Raw genomic sequence first — 17,807 nt, forward strand, 5'->3', positions numbered from 1 at the left:
TGTCTTGCAGATTGTAAGACATGGACTTTATGTAGCTACTAAGTCCTTAGCTCTGTGTCCTTTTACTTAGCTCTGTTTTTGTTCTATGTAGCACCATGGTCCTGGACAAACACTGTCTCATTTTACTATGTACTGTGTCAGCTATATATGGTTGAATTGACAAAAAAATTGACTTGACTTGACATGTAGAGAAGTGTCCTAAAGCAAAAAAAAAAAAGAGCTTAAAAGTAATGAAAAACAATTCGTACAGAGCAGTAAACACCACTAAACAAAGAAAAGACAATATTTGGCATGACAGTTTATTGCTTTTTAAAAATGCATTAGTACTCTCAGGAAAATTTTGTATGGTTTTATGAGAATATTGGCTGGCAAACATCTTAGAGAATCTGCCAGACACAGAATTTTGGAGACATTGTCTTACGCTTCAATTTTCCAGGTAATCCCTGACAGTCATTATTCTTTTTACATCTAAAAAGTGTTCTGTTACATAATGTTATTTTCTTTACTGACATACAAACATTTTTCTGCAACATTTAATTTTGGTTAGAAGTAATGTTTGGAAATATAATTTGTTTTTTTCCTGACTCAATAATGCTTTTCTGGTCAGCCCAATATTTTAACCCCACAACAAAATGTTTTCCTATAGAGAAATCTTTCAAGTAGAACCGCTTTAAGATGCTAAGAACCCTTAATTAGCTAATGAATCATTAAATAACCCTTTAAGAATCTGATTTGAAGAGTGCCCATGCATGCTCTAAATTCGTGTAAGTAGTGCTATACCTATAAATAAATAAGATAATGATTTCACATGCATTATGAAAGTGTGAAGGCTTTATATTTGTTCAAATGGCTGCCAACCCATTTTTGCATATAGGAAATAAAGTGCTACAATAATCAATCCAGGGAGCTATATAAATGCATTAATATCATCCAGCCAAGCAGGCAGCCAGACACCTCCTACACTATGTTCTTGTGTGAAGAATGCCAGAGCTGATGGTGCCTGCAGAGCTGTTGGCAGTTTATCCAGCAATAAGTGGTCTCCCTGAGGAATGATGATGGGACAGGCAACATATTGCATACAGTCTGAAGCTCAAAAAACAAATGTCATTACCTTCCATCAGAACCTGTATCAATGCCAGGTATGCCCAACACAACAATATACAGCAGAATATACAGAAGTGCTGTTCTGTATACACAATATACGGAAGTGCTGTTGAATGAAGGTCTATACACACCACATACAGATGTAGCCAATGTTTTCTTTCAACATGCAGCTTTTCACAAAGCCACACACATGTTTTAACTTATTAATTAAGCTGGAATTAGAATTAATGCTGTGCAGTGGTGAACTGAATTTGATGACAGGGGCAGGGGAGCAGGACAATGGAAAATTAGAACAAGCCCAAATCTTTTTGCTTGAGGCCACAAGTGTGTTTAAATTAGATGGGCTCCTGGGAGTGATGAGATGCAGGCGCCAAAAACAATTTCAAATACTTTTTTAAAAAGATTCCCTGCAGAAATTTGATTTTTCTTTTACTTTCTCTTCAGACTGTTCTTTTGCTACTGGATAATCACTGCAAAGAACAAGTACTTTTTAGAGTTTGTCAAAGTTACATGTTCTTCAAACATCTACTTTATTAAATAAATCTTCAGCTATATGCATTTTATCTGGGTGAAAAGAAGTTTAAAAAACTGAATTAACATTAAAATTAGAAAATTCTTTAATATTTTAATGGCTATTTGTGAATACTATTAATGATGGGTGTGCAACAAAAAAATCATACATAAATCAAATACTTTCAATTTATATGTCACACTAATGTGTCGAATGTCCATGCAGTCATTTTATACATAACTGATGAATGCAACATCTCACACTGTCATGGACCACTTGGACGATTCCCTCCCTTAACACCAGATGTTTTCTATGTTTACGTTTGTGTCTTTATGTTGTGTGTGTCTTTTGGAATTTTCGTTGTTTCTATAATTTTGCAAAGCAGCTTTTAGACAATGTGAATTATTAACAGCAATATATACAAATAAATTCTATTTTTTGCTGAGTCTTTGCATTCTCTTCCATGTTTTGTGTTTTCTGTTTTGTTTTCCACTGTTGCCATCGTGTTCTTGTCGATGTGTTGTCTGTGATGCCCTTTTGAGTCATCTTTTGAGTCATGTAATTTCAGTTGCTCAGTGTAGTTCCTAGTGTGTCCTGTGTTTTGTTATTTTGCTATTTTTCTTAATGAATTTCCTTGTCAATTTTATCCCAGGGGGCACGGTGGCTTAGTGGTTAGCACGTTCGCCTCACACCTCCAGGGTGGGGGTTCGATTCCCGCCTCCACCTTGCTTGTTCTCCCCGTGCCTCAGGGGTTTCCTCCCCTGGTCCAAAGACATGCATGGTAGGTTGATTGGCATCTCTGGAAAATTGTCCCTAGTGTGTGAGTGAGTGAGTGAATGAGAGTGTGTGTGTGTGTGTGCCCTGCGATGGGTTGGCACTCCGTCCAGGGTGTATCCTGCCTTGATGCCCGAAGACGCCTGAGATAGGCACAGGCTAACCGTGACCCGAGGTAGTTCGGATAAGCGGTAGAAGATGAATGAATGAATGAATTTTATCCCACATTTGGTTCTTGTACTCTAAATTACGGATTTCTCCTACCGAAGACATGGGTTTGATTCCCACCTTTTGAGGCATCACTGTGATACACACAGCCAGTCAGACTTCTAAAGACTACTGTGGTTTGGGGACCAATTTGGAAGAAAAGGCAGGAATCATGTACTTAGTCTCTATACAGTAAAGAAAAAAAGAGGTTAAAATTTCTAGATTGTTTTTGTCACATTCATATAAACCATTGTCATAAAGGTTTTTCAGACAATATGTGTCTGGTATCCTAGCATTCATATTTGAATGCATATGTCTGATTCTGTGCTCAGAACAGAGACAACATAATCATTCCTTTCCAAACAATAGATGGAAACTGAACATCCTGCCTTTTCTAAAGATCGGGCTTGACTAAGAGCACTCTACAAAATTACTCATTTGAGAGGAAGAATAGAAATTTACCACTGGTTACTCCACTTTTAGAAATATGTTCCTTAAAACCTCAGAAGTAATCCCAGGTCAGCAGTATTCTACCGAGGAACTTTATGCATACACCACAAATCATGGCAACACAGACTTTGTTCTGAATAAGTCATGAGAGTTCAGACATCTGTAAATGTGGACAGATAAATTATGGAAGCTGTGAGAGTACAAGCTTAAAAGACCAACTATAGGAACACATATTTATATACAGATATGGCATTTACTCAGGTTCATTATTCTGTATTGACTTTAGCTGTTTCTCTATCCTGAGATGGCCCTTTGCAGTATCCAACTGAATCCAAGTGCTGGCACCTTTATACCAAATTTTAAATGAAGTGTCATTTCCACAAATATGTTTTATTTGCATCAAAAAAGTTTGTGCGAGACCATTAACATCTTGGTGATCACCTACCAACCAAATTATTAATACAGAATATTTAAAAAACAATGACTAATTTCCAAAGCAGGCAAAGCCTTTAACTCTCATTCAGTGATAGCCAGGGTCTTTTGCTGACAAACCTTACAAAGCATACTAAACTCCCAATAATGTGAGCCTTATTAGATTTATACTGCTTCGTACCACAATGCCATATTGCCCCAAATTTCAAAGAAAATAATAGATATTTGCAATCTGTGCATGTTTTACATTACTTTCCAATACTACTATAGATTTTTACTTGTATTTGTTTGTGAAAAACATATGTTTTCCTGAATTGTAATGCTGAGAAGCAGAAACCCAGCAACTGAGACCTTTGTGCTTGCACAGATACACAAATGCGTCTGTCAGAGCTTTGACTTGCTCCTGGGAGAACTGTGCTTTAAAATGGCCGTCCATGGCACACACAGAGGCACTGCAGCTGAGGCACTTTAGTTAGAGCAGAATGGCTCGAATGACAGCACTGAAGAGGCTGAATAATACATAACCCTGTCCACAGCTGAGCAAAGTACTGCAGAGAGCAGCGCACTGGGTACCCCTGCCTCACTGGCTAGTTTGTGGGCATGCATATGTGTGCTCAATAAGATACACACTATCTAACATAAGGTATAAGTATGCCTACAGTTAAATGGCCAGAGAAATTAATTATGATTCACATGAAATTCACATGAAAAAAATATATGTAGAAGGTAGTTTTGTACCCATTTTTAAAATGTTGGCTGGTTTTCAAGACATATCAGGCATTTAGTCCAAGTACACTCTGTAAGAGTCATATTACTGAGGGTGAGTATATAATTGGGATGTGAAAAAGCTGCAGAGCCTAAATGATGTCAGAGTGTAAGTTCAGAGGAAAGTCTGTTAAGAAGAAGAAGGTTTCAAGAATGATATTACAGGAGAATCACAGATTTTGGACAAAAACATGTCTCCATCATGAGATCAGCATCTATATCATTTCATCAGCATCAAAATAAATAAAACTGCACTTTCCCCAACTAGGACTCTAACCATCATAAAGAATAAATGAGGCTCAACTGGAATAACTCATAACCACACACTAGGGTTTTCATCATCCTGCAGTGTTTTATCCCAATGCCCAGTTCTGTCTTCATTCCTTGCAAAAGCAGGATCCTCCAAAGGCTGTCTACTTGTGCTGCAGGTCTGCTAATAACAGTCTTTTAGTAAGCAAATGAAGAGCCTAAATTTAAGTAGGCAACTATAACCCTTAATGACGTTTAAGATATGGAAGAGAAGAGCCATGTTGTATTTTCATTGAGAGCAAGGCTACCGTCAACCTGTTTACTTGTCAATGAAAGTGCATGTAAACATTAATTTGCTGCCAACGAAAGCCTGTGATGCAAAACACAGAGAAATGTGTGTGTGTGAGTGAGAGAGAGAGAGAAAGAGAGAGAGAGATAGAGAGAGAGAGAGAGAGAGAGAGAGAGAGAGAGAGAGAGAGAGAGAAAGAACCATAAACATGCACTCAAGAACAGAAACAAGTATTTAGCTATTCCAAAAGCTTAAAAAGGGATAATTGGGCACTAGTCACAAATAAACCAAACACACACAAACAAAGAATTTCTACAGTATTTTAAACTGCTGAAAATTTTGTCTAGAACTAATAGACACAATCTACTGGGTGACACCTAACCTTGGAAGAACAGAATTTTAAAGAAGTAATAATTACACTTCCATTATCACCCACTTCTCTATAATTATCTGTAGCCCCCTCCAAGAACTCCATTTAATCAGGCGCAATACTAAAGAGGGGGCACTACTGTGAGTGTGATGCTGGGCCACTGCCACAGGACCACTGATGTCATGTCCCTGCTGGATCTTCTGCTACTGCTTGACAAACTAGTTCAGGGTAAAAACTGTGGGGCCAAAAGACCTCCAAAAATTACACTAAATGGCTCATTGGGTTTAATTGTACATGAGGAAATTGTGATGGAATAAAAAAGTCATAGAAGTAAAATAAGCATTACAGGCTTGCAGATTGAAATTCCCTATCCTTTCATTTTTTCTTAAGTGAACACCATGCCACTTTTGGATGAAAACAATTATTATATTCTTGCATGTTCCAATACCAAGAATTAAACAGAAACAATACAGCAACAAAGCAAACACAATGAATATTTGATGTAGTTATCATGACCATCAGGTTAATGCAACTCAAACAAAAGGATGATAAATGATTCTGTTTAAAACAAAAGGTTTTGAAGAAATTCAATTAATAAGCAAGAACAGCTTGCTGCAGCTTCTCTGATTTAAAGCAAATGTCTGGAACAGCCTGGCATCCATCACCTGCCGTCCTCCACAATGTCTCCTCCTCTCTTTTTCTCTTTCCCTTTCATTAAAACTTGCAGCAAGTTGCTCTCCAGAGAGGATTAGAAATCCTAGTACCACACATCAAATACCAACTATTTCCTTTAAGAGACAAACCGTCTCTTATTCCACTACCACAGTCAGTGGTCTGAATATTTTTCACACCCATATTGTTGCATTTTTCGTTACAATGATTTCCATTTAACACACATTTTGTGTGTGTATTGTGTATTCAGGCCAGCTGTGTGTTCTGACAAAGAGAAAACAGACAGAAGTGAGAAAAGAAAGCTAAAAAAATGTGCTTAAGGTGAACATGCATTGTATTTACCCATATATGTTGTTATAGATTTTTGTAAATTGCTAGCATGGGCCTCTTATAATGATGACAGATCTAAAGGCCATAGAATATGCATGAGGAAAAAGGGTCTATTTGCATAATGAGGCTTATCTAAAATTAATTAGCAAGTACATCTACAATCACAGCACCAATTTAATTTGCATAAAAATGTCCCTCAATCAAATTACTTAGAAGGACATGGCCATTCATTTAGAAAACTAAAAATTACATATAGAAAAAAATGCAGTGTGAAAGAATTACTACCATAAAAATCAGGAGCAGTAGCATGAAGATGTAATTTATTCCATTTAAATTAGATTTTCTCCCTCGCTAGCTGTCTTTTCTCTATTCTTACCTGTAGCAGAACTAATGAAACAATGTAGGAGGCCCACAAAAGTGTGCAGATTTCCAAGTCAAACCTCTAGTATGTCAATAGTAATAAAAAGAGGTTTACGTATTGGGGCTCTGTGGGATGATATGCAGTTCTGAGAATGACTGCCCTTTACAGACTCTATGTATATCTAGTGTCATGATCTCTTCTAATCCTTGACTTATTAACCTGCTGTAATCTCATTAAAAAGCCTTCAGGTAAACAGAATCTAAAGGAGAGATATCTTTGCAGTTGCAAAAAAGTAAGATTGAATATCTTTAGTCTAGGGGTATGTAAACCTGTAAACTGCAAACTGTAGCTTCAATTGCAGGTGTCATGATATGATGCATTTCTCTCTGGAGTAGAACTCATGATGCAGTAGCATTAAAATGCTTCCACTCATTTATGGCCTTGTGTGTTTCTTAAAAATTCCCTACTAATTAGCTGGGCTATAAACAAAAATAGTTAGCAACCTTTTCAGAATAAGTTTGACTAAAACATGTACTAGATTTTGGAGATCTGAATCTGTATGCTTTTATAGGTATGCCATCTTTATTCAGACACATTTTCAGCATTGTTAATCATCCTCTTTTACTTATGTCTACTTGTGAAGTAAAGGATAAATCTTACTCATCTATCTGAATAGCCAGGTCCTCTATGGACAATTAAACTGATTCATAAACATTTTGTATGGCTAAATACCCACTCACCATCTTTATCAGCTCTCCGGAATATCTGTAAAGAAACAAAAAAGAGACAGTTATTCACTGTTGAATCTACATTTATTGTTCTTGTAGTGTAGTCAAAAGAAATAAACATTCTTAAACAGTTCGAATTGGTATCCGTATCTATCTATCTATCTATCTATCTATCTATCTATCTATCTATCTATATCTATATATATATATATATATATATATATATATATATATATATATATATATATGTAAAATGACAAAAATGTCCAGAATTTCACATGAAAGCCCAAATTTGTTTCCTAATGTGTTACATTTTCAAAAATACTGTCTATTGCCAGATTTATTTGTCACAGCTTAACTACATTAACCCACAGTCTGTGAACTGTGTATTTATCTTGTTTTATATATATATATATATATATATATATATATATATATATACAGTGAGGAAAATAAGTATTTGAACACCCTGCTATTTAGCAAGTTCTTCCACTTGGAAATCATGGAGGGGTATGAAATTGTCATCGTAGGTGCATGTCCACTGTGAGAGACATAATCTAAAAAAAAAAAACCAGAAATCACAATATATGATTTTTTAACTATTTATTTGTATGATACAGCTGCAAATAAGTATTTGAACACCTGTCTATCAGCTAGAATTCTGACCCTCGAAGACCTGTTAGTCTGCCTTTAAAATGTCCACCTCCACTCCATTTATTATCCTAAATTAGATGCACCTGTTTGAGGTCGTTAGCTGCATAAAGACACCTGTCCACCCCATACAATCAGTAATAATCCAACTACTAACATGGCCAAGACCAAAGAGCTGTCCAAAGACACTAGAGACAAAATTGTACACCTCCACAAGGCTGGAAAGGGCTACGGGGAAATTGCCAAGCAGCTTGGTGAAAAAAGGTTCACTGTTGGAGCAATCATTAGAAAATGGAAGAAGCTAAACATGACTGTCAGTCTCCCTCGGACTGGGGCTCCATGCAAGATCTCACCTTGTGGGGTCTCAATGATCCTAAGAAAGGTGAGAAATAAGCCCAGAACTACACGGGAGGAGCTGGTCAATGACCTGAAAAGAGCTGGGACCACCGTTTCCAAGGTTACTGTTGGAAATACAATAAGACGTCATGGTTTGAAATCATGCATGGCACGGAAGGTTCCACTGCTTAAACCAGCACATGTCCAGGCCCGTCTTAAGTTTGCCAATGACCATTTGGATGATCCAAAGGAGTCATGGGAGAAAGTCATGTGGTCAGATGAGACCAAAATAGAACTTTTTGGTCATAATTCCACTAAACGTGTTTGGAGGAAGAAGAATGATGAGTACCATCCCAAGAACACCATCCCTACTGTGAAGCATGGGGGTGGTAGCATCATGCTTTGGGGGTGTTGTTCTGCACATGGGACAGGGCGACTGCACTGTATTAAGGAGAGGATGACCGGGGCAATGTATTGCAAGATTTTGGGGAACAACCTCCTTCCCTCAGTTAGAGCATTGAAGATGGGTCGAGGCTGAGTCTTCCAACATGACAATGACCCGAAGCACACACCCAGGATAACCAAGGAGTGGCTCTGTAAGAAGCATATCAAGGTTCTGGCGTGGCCTAGCCAGTCTCCAGACCTAAACCCAATAGAGAATCTTTGGAGGGAGCTCAAACTCCGTGTTTCTCAGCGACAGGCCAGAAATCTGACTGATCTAGAGAAGATCTGTGTGGAGGAGTGGGCCAAAATCCCTCCTGCAGTGTGTGCAAACCTGGTGGAAAAATTACAGGAAACATTTGACCTCTGTAATTGCAAACAAAGGCTACTGTACCAAATATTAACACTGATTTTCTCAGGTGTTCAAATTTAAAAAAATACATTGTGATTTCTGGATTTTTTTTTTAGATTATGTCTCTCACAGTGGACATGCACCTACGATGACAATTTCATACCCCTCCATGATTTCCAAATGGAAGAACTTGCTAAATAGCAGGGTGTTCAAATACTTATTTTCCTCACTATATATATATATATATATATATATATATATATATATATATATATATATATATAAAAACAAGATAAATACACAGTTCACAGACTGTGGGTTAATGTAGTTAAGCTGTGACAAATAAAATCTGGCAATAGACAGTATTTTTGAAAATGTAACACATTAGGAAACAAATTTGGGCTTTCATGTGAAATTCTGGACATTTTTGGACACAAAAATTATATTTCCATTGTAGGAAACCAAAGCTGCTCTACTGAAAAGTTATGAACAATACATATTATACCTATTCATCCCCTTACAGATTGGGAGTAAACACAAAAAAAGCGATGCAAACAGTTACAAAATGCATTTATATTTACAGCTGCATCTCACATTTACTCTTTTCCATTTCATCCACCAGTGTGCACATTTTTCAGTGTGCACAAGCTCAAGGGTAAGGAGCAATCAGTAGCTCAGTATAATACAACTGAATTCATTTTAACAGTGAATACAAGGCAAATTAGTAAACACATTTTAAACCATATTATCAAGTGAAGCCCAAAAAAGCTAGACATGTACAAAGATTACGCCAAATACTGTAATTTATGTCATGGTCGCTAAGTGCCTTTGATGTTGATGCTTTGTATATTTTCCCCATGTAAGATAAATATTAATGTTTGGAAGAATGTACACATTGGGATAGAGCTGAAAAAGGAGGCAGTAATTGTATCATGGGTACAGAATGCTATGAAAGTAACGGTCTAACTTCTGATGACAGGACATTCAGATGACCATCTAGAAGTACAAGTGCATGTTAAAGGTTAAATAAGCATGTGCCAGCATGTAAAGGCTAGACTAATCATGAATTTCTCAAGTCTAACATTGTTTAGTCATATAATGTAGGTGACCCAGTTTAGCTTATCTTCAGAAGAGCAATATTTCTTTGAGAGCAAAAGGAGGACAGTATCTCAAAAGTGAAAAGGCATATAGTGTCATCCAGAATTAATGACATATTGCATGAAAATGAGCAAGAAAAAGATCCATATACAGTATATATAAAAATAAATGACCACACATAAACACACATTATATACATCGATCAGGCATAACATGATTACTGACAGGTGAAGTGAATAACACTGATTATCTCTTCATCATGGCACCTGTTAGTGGATGGGATATATTAGGCAGCAAGTCCCTTTTGTCCTCAAAGTTGATGTGTTAGAATCAGAAAAATGGTCAAGTGTAAGGATTTGAGCGAGTTTGATATGAGCCAAATTGTGATGGCTAGACCACTGGGTCAGAGCATCTCCAAATTTGATACTCTTATGGGGTATTCCTGGTCTGCAGTGGTCAGTATGTATCAAAAGTGGTTCAGTGGTGAACAGTGATGAACCGGTGACAGGGTCATGGACAGCCAAGGCAATACTGTATACAGTAAATAGTTCACCACTGGATTTTTATCATAGTTGTCAAATTCCTATGAAAAAGTAGAGAGAATAGTAAAGAGGCTGAGAGGCACATTTAAACCAAAGAGACTTTAATTTATAGATTATCTGTGGTTACATTTAGGCAATTAGCTAATTAATGTTATTAATATTTCACCATTCAAACATGCATTCATCTGTAAATGTTATGTGCAGTAACCAATTATTCCTTTTTAATGGAAATAATATTTAAACCTCTGTGTACGCTCTCTCAACAAAGAACATCAAGCCTTAATTAAAATATTTAATCCTTAAAATTTAAGATTATATTCAGGTTGCCCTTGGATTCAATCATTTTAGTTTGTGGTGAGACTTTACTCTGTCCTACTGTTCATTCATTCATTCATCTTCTACCGCTTATCCGAACTACCTCGGGTCACGAGGAGCCTGTGCCTATCTCAGGCGTCATCGGGCATCAAGGCAGGATACACCCTGGACGGAGTGCCAACCCATCGCAGGGCACACACACACTCTCATTCACTCACGCGATCACACACTACGGACAATTTTCCAGGGATGCCAATCAACCTACCATGCATGTCTTTGGACCGGGGGAGGAAACCGGAGTACCCGGAGGTAACTCCACACACACAAGGCGGAGGCGGGAATCGAACCCCCAACCCTGGAGGTGTGAGGCGAACATGCTAACCACTGAGCCACCGTGCCCCCCTGTCCTACTGTTATTTAATGATATTTTAAATTAGACATAACACTGTGTAGATCATCATCTCGGAAGTGCTTTGTGAACTCTTTAAAAAGTGTGATTCTATATAATGTAATAATTTGTGGTGAACACACCGAAACATACAGTACATAACTGCCGTACTCTTAATTCTATATGTTAGCAGCCATACAAGATGTTTTCCTTTCATAAAGAATCAGGTCCATAAATATTTGGACATTGTTTTGACCAATTATTTTTATTCTAGCTGTCTACCACAGTAATGTTTGAGCTGGAATGAAATAATAACTATGTTCATCAAATGCCGGCATTTTGCTTTAATTAAACAGTATGTGTGTCCATTGGGTGAATGAATTACTGCTTTAAGTCTGAAACCCAAAAAGATGAGATGCTTTTTTTTCTTTGGTGATGTTTGCCAGGCCTTTACTACAGCTTTCCATAGTCCGTGCATGTTCATTGGGTGGTTTTGTTTTGCAATTGAAATACATGCTTAGTTGTATGCTAGTCAGGTGATTGCCATGGCCATTGCAGAATGTGCCACTTATTTGCTTTAAATAAGTCATGGGTTGCTATTGAAGTATGCTTCAGGACATTCTCCATCTACTGTGAAGCGTTGTCAGCAATTGCATAATCATTAATTCAACCCATTCCATTGCCATCATTTTCTCATCTGTCTATAGGATGTTGTTCTAGAACTGTACAAGCCTTTTTTAAACATGTCGGGATTATATCTTGTTGAAAACCTTCTATATTTTTTTGGTTGAAGGCTTCTCTTGATTGCTGATTTGAAATTGATATGCCCACCTCCTGGAGGGTGTTGTTAGTGCGGGCAACTGCTGTAAAGGGTTTTCTTCACCAGGGAAAAAAAACATCATTCACCACAGTTTTCTGTGGTCTTCCAGGCATTTTGTTCTTCAAAAGCTCACCAGTTTAAACACCACATACAAAAGGTGCTGTAACTCCTACACATACTGTATCGCACAATTTGTATGTATATACCAAAATGAACAATACCTCAAATTAAAGAAGAAAGATTTTGCTTTTTCATTATTTAATATCTCCATTATATTTTATAACATCCAGCCCAGACTCTATAACACACTGCCTGAGGGCCCTATGCTGAATTTTAAGCAACTTCTTTTATGTCCTATTTGTGTAGTTTAAAAGGACATTGCACTCTTGCCTCAATCAAATGTCTAACATCATACATGTGTGCTGAACCTTTTGTACCTGTATATCACAAGATAACATCAGACAGTTTTCTGACATCTACTCTTGCCCTGACTTTTACCTCTGCCTGGCCCTTTTCCTCCTTTACAGTTATCTTAATTCTTTGGTATTTTTGTTCTTGGACTATCTCTGGGTCCCCTGTTACAGAGGACTTCCTCTACCAAGGATCCTGCCAAGGTGCATTCACTCAAGACTGCAGTAACCTCATAAGATGGCACACCAGTAAAATGCAAAAGAATTCTAATGCATTGTATAATACTTTTTTCTATTGCCTCTCTTCTCAAGAGATGTTGATAAGATAAAGCAAGTACAGACCCTTCTTACCGGTCAACAGTAACACTCTGCAACTGCTATATTTAACCCAGCATTCTATCTATGTTTAATTCTATGTATGTGAGCAGTAATTTCACACCATTTCCAATAACCCTAGACTGGAAAAGATAATAGTGAGAGGCTGTTGACGCTGAATTAGGGAAAGGAGTCTACTTTCCTTAATGTTTACCAGTTTGGCCACAGAGACAGATGGATCAAAACAGCCTTGAAGACCATCTTCTGACAAGGCATGCTTTTTGAAAGCTGAGCTAGCTTGTTGAGATGACAGATTTCGCATGGATATCCTGATCTGAGCTTGTGGAAACGAGTGGCTTATCTCCTGGGGTGGTTCCTATTCTTATCAGTAAGGTGTTATAGGAGTTCTTGAATAATTATCTAATCATGTCACAACCTGTTGTGACATCTAATGTACTCCTGGGCAAAGACAAAGCAAATAGCCAAAGTACATGCCGTTCTAACTGTCAATAAAAATCTATGTTAGGCTGGAAAAGTGTGAATTCCCTCAAAACTTAGTGACATTCCTGGGTTACGCCGCAGATGAAAATGTGGATAAAATTAATCAGAACAAAGCGGAAGCAGTGACTCATTCCTTGCCACAGATACTTGAAGAGTTCTTAGGTTTTGCCAATTTCTATAAGAGGTTAATCAGACATTTTACTAACCTCTCTTCTAAGGATAAATCCATGCAGCTGAAATGGTTGGCAAAGACTCCATTTCAGATGCTAGATGCTATTTTTTATCTACTAAAGAAAAGGTTCACAATTGTTTCCATACTGCAACACCCCAAAAGAGATCTGGAGTTCACAGTGTGGGTGGATAGGTAGAAAAGTGAAAAGTCTTTTCCTGAACACAAGAGAACCCAGATTCCATATTCCCAAATTCCAGAACACTCTCCTCAGTTGAAAGAAATTCTGATGTGGAACACTGGGAGTTGCTATAAAAGCAGGCCCGTAGGAATAAAGACACTGGCTGGAGGGTGTGATGTACGCCTTTGTGTTTATCATTAATCAGTTTGACCGTATTTTTTCAACAGCTTAGACTTCATATTCACCTACTATCCAGGCTCAAAGAATGGTAAGGCAGGCACTCTTTTTTAAATCTTTGAAAATCCCACTAGTGACAATGACAGAAAATATTTTGCGAGTTCAGATTTGTCAGATATTTTGAAACAAGGTTTAGAGAGGTACGTCAGTGCAGGCTCAGTCTGTGTCAGACCCATACCCCTCATCTTTTTCCCGCAGGCCTTTTTGTACCCCAAAGACCCCAGCTACAAATTGCCCTAGAAACAGCAGAAATTAGGTTAAGGAGGTATTCTGGAGTGGTCTACCAGAGTGTTCCAATACATGTCCCAGGTGTGGAAGGAGTTTTGCAACAGACATGATATTAAGGACAGTCTCAGCTCAGGTTAACAATCCTGAACCATGGCCAGACAGAAATACGGATCCAGGAACTAGGCAAAATTCTAATGGTATACTACTACAACAACATGCAGGATTTCAGAAACAATAGATCGCGGGTAGATATAATACAAAAACAAACAAACCCCTTAAAACATCCAAGCATCTTTGGTGCATTGTTGCTTAATTGCTTAAGTATGGGTTTGTCATAAAAAGAATCGCTATGAACAAACAAATTCTAATCCTCAATGTTGAGCATGATGGAGGATTTGGGGTGTTGTGGGGATGTTTTTCCTTCAAAGGCCCTTGGAAACATGTTAGGGCACATGGCAGATGAAGTACCACAAGATTTAAAATCTGCTTTTGCCTAGAGGCTACAGCTGGGATGTTGTTAGATCTTCCATACAGAGAGTCCCCTGAACTAAGCCTATTGAAAACCTGCAAGGTAAGCTGAAGAGAAGTGTTCACAGAAGAAAACTGAATTTCCATACTCATCAAATATTATAGAAGACCCTATCATTTATAAACATGTGGTTTGGGTAAATATTTCCCCTTGTGAGATTAAGCTAATTAACCACAAAATGCATTTTTCTTTCCTTTTTTCATCCATCATTACATTGGGTGCTAGTACTTTTACACCTAAATATATTACTACCTAAAGATCACATCTTCAGTATGCTAAAAAAATTCAGCATGTGCTCTCTCGAATGTGTGTTTGCAGAGAGCCGCTTTCACTTCCCACTCCCTATCTTCTTCCCTTCCTCCTTTTCTCAATCCTAACTGCATCCACCCTTTTTTGTCCTTTTTTGTTCTGCCTTTTTTTTGCCTCTGCTTGTGCCCCAGGTATTTTTAAAATTGGTTTATTTATTTAAATTATTTTTAAGAACTGTTTAAATGTATTAGTATGTCATGTTTATCTGGGACTGGCACTGATCTACTTTTCACTTGCAAAAGACTTAAAGCAATTTGTGTATTGAGACATGATTTGGTATAAGAGATAATTATCGACCTCCTTTTAAACACAGTAAAGCTGTAGTTTAACCTACTAATCAATACTGCTGAGACCTCGCCCTTGCATCCACCCATGACGCCTAAATAGTAGGCTTCAATAAAGTATAACAAACAAATAAATAAATAAATGAATAAATAAATAAATGAATAAATAAATAAATAAATAAATAAATAAAGGTGCTTGCCAAGCAAACGCAGTCTATGTATAGTGATGTCAAATAAGTACAGAAATATAGACTGAAAAAATTTCATTTGTCAGTTTGCTACTAAATTGTTAACTATTCAGCACATTTTACAGATGCCGTTTAGAGTGGTTGCCAGATTAGACTGACTGTTTAAAATACAACCAAATTGTTACATACTAGTCCCAACGGTAATTAAACAGTAACTTGCACCAAACACAGCTACCATAGGAAGACTATTCCCCACGCAAATGTGACTGCCAAAACTAAATTAAATCATGTATTAGGCCAATCTGGCAACATGGGTCTTTGTAGCATTAGATAGAGCGCGCGTATTTGATCCACCGGAGTTATTCTATATACGCTTCTGATATAGGGCACATGTACCCAATCCCCCTTCTCCTGAACATTTAAATTAATGTCTCCTGAACATTTAAGTGTTTGTTCTCTTCTAACACCTCCTCTTCTGTCTAATCACATCATTAACAGCCCTTGTTCAAGTGCGCGTGTTAGAGCATGGAAAACACTAAAATGTGAAGAAGGAAATTACTGTGATATTTAAGTATAGTTAAGATTAAATGAAAATAGATACAATATATTTGTAATATTGTGCTGGTTTATCTGAGATAGAAGATCTAAGTCTGGTGTGAAAAGGACGTTAATTTAGTGGCAAAACTTGTAGATTACTGATAATACCTCAGCTGAGGCTGTGTTCTCAGCACTCAATTAATTCTGATTATGTTACATCTCAACCTGTGCGCTTTACCCTCACAAAGCAGAGCTGAAAATGAAGTGCACGTAAAGCAGCGCGCTGATAAGCATAAAGCCACTTACGTCTAGAATGACTGAAATGCCTTTGCGCGGCTCCGGGGCGAAGAATTGTTCTTGCGCCACGGCCGCTTCCTCTTTGCCGTACTCGCGTGTCGAGATGCTCTTGTTGTCGCTCATCTTGGTGACAATCCAGCGCACAAGCCCGTCTATGGCACCGGGCTGTGAGCCGCCGTTCCCGGGCTGCGCGGCCGTCGCGGTCTCGCTGTTCTGCGCTGGTAATTTAGTCTGCTCGCCGCTGTCCTGCGCCCGCAGCTTGGCTTGGTCCTTGTAGAGAAGCTTGTGGACGCCGTCCCTGCAGTAGCGCGCCGCTTGCTCGCACATCCTCTTTGCCGCGCTGCGTTCATGCTGCGCGCTATGGGGGCGATGCCCTCCTCCCGCTCTGACATCAGAGCTCACACAGACACACACACACACACACACACACACACAAATTTAAATGTACATTTCACCTCAGACTCCAAGATTTTTCTTGGATTTTTCTTGGATCACAGCATATCTAAACTCTGTCAGCTATAAAGAAGGAAAAGCAAAGTCTCTCATGCTTTCTAAACTTTTTTGCTGTATATTTTAATTATTGGACTCATTCACAAGTGAGATTCACTGTTTGTAAGATAAGATAAGATAAGATAAGATAAGATAAGATACACCTTTACTCGTCCCACAATATGGAAATTTCACTGTTACAGCAGCAAAAGTAAGAAAATGCAAATATATAAAAATAATAGAGACATAATATATATTATATACAAAACAAAAAAAGTATAAAAAGAGACCACGAGTAAAGTAGTGTCCTTATTTCTAATTGTATTCACTTATAGAAAACTTAGCCACCAGTGTTTCACTTATATAAATACTCCCTGAAAGTGTATAATTATATATAATTATTACAGATGTAATAAAAGTAAAAATAAATTAATAATTATAACAATCATCGCAGTGCAGTATAATTTTACAGGTAGGAGCTGGAAACCTGCAGCATCAGTAGCATGCAAAAGTGTCATGTTTATCTGTACTAAAATAATATGAATGGTTTGTTTTTTATTAAATGAAATTAGTTAAAAATGCATTTCTCATGAACAGGGTCACTAAAATCCAGTGATCTTATATTCTAGCACATTTTGAATTGAAATGAATTGTGTACAGTTGTATTCTGTTTTTCATAAAATTATACATTTTATGATAAAATACTTATTTAAGTGTAAGATTTTTTTAAAGTGTATTTGCCAAACAACTGCCAATGTCTTTAAAATGTATCACTGAACCATGCACAGTGCCAACAGGTTTATAAGGTCTAACCAAGGTCTTTTCCTGCTAGACCATTATCAACATTTTGGCAATAAGTTTGAGACAGTGATCAAAAGTGTACATGTCTTGGAGGTATGAAAATGTCCTTAGAAAGGACATGCATTTACTGAGAATACTGATAGGAGC

At 37.5% G+C, this 17,807-nt stretch overlaps 2 protein-coding genes across 2 annotated transcripts in view; one reads left to right on the forward strand and one right to left on the reverse strand.

The window, feature by feature from the left end:
* Positions 1-16,702, reverse strand: part of necab2 (N-terminal EF-hand calcium binding protein 2) — a 66,144-nt gene extending 49,442 nt beyond the window's left edge. The window contains exons 1-2 of the mRNA XM_060878609.1: positions 16,380-16,702; positions 7,255-7,279 (exon numbers count right to left, since the gene is read on the reverse strand). Coding sequence (XP_060734592.1) covers positions 7,255-7,279; positions 16,380-16,697 — 343 coding nt within the window. The 5' untranslated portion in view covers positions 16,698-16,702. The remainder of the gene's footprint in view (positions 1-7,254; positions 7,280-16,379) is intronic.
* mbtps1 (membrane-bound transcription factor peptidase, site 1) overlaps positions 1-17,807 on the forward strand; it is a 252,276-nt gene that overhangs the window by 89,340 nt on the left and 145,129 nt on the right. The gene's annotated exons all lie outside the window — the stretch shown is intronic.

The sequence above is a fragment of the Tachysurus vachellii genome, chromosome 9, assembly GCF_030014155.1.
Source record: "Tachysurus vachellii isolate PV-2020 chromosome 9, HZAU_Pvac_v1, whole genome shotgun sequence".
NCBI lineage: Eukaryota > Metazoa > Chordata > Actinopteri > Siluriformes > Bagridae > Tachysurus > Tachysurus vachellii.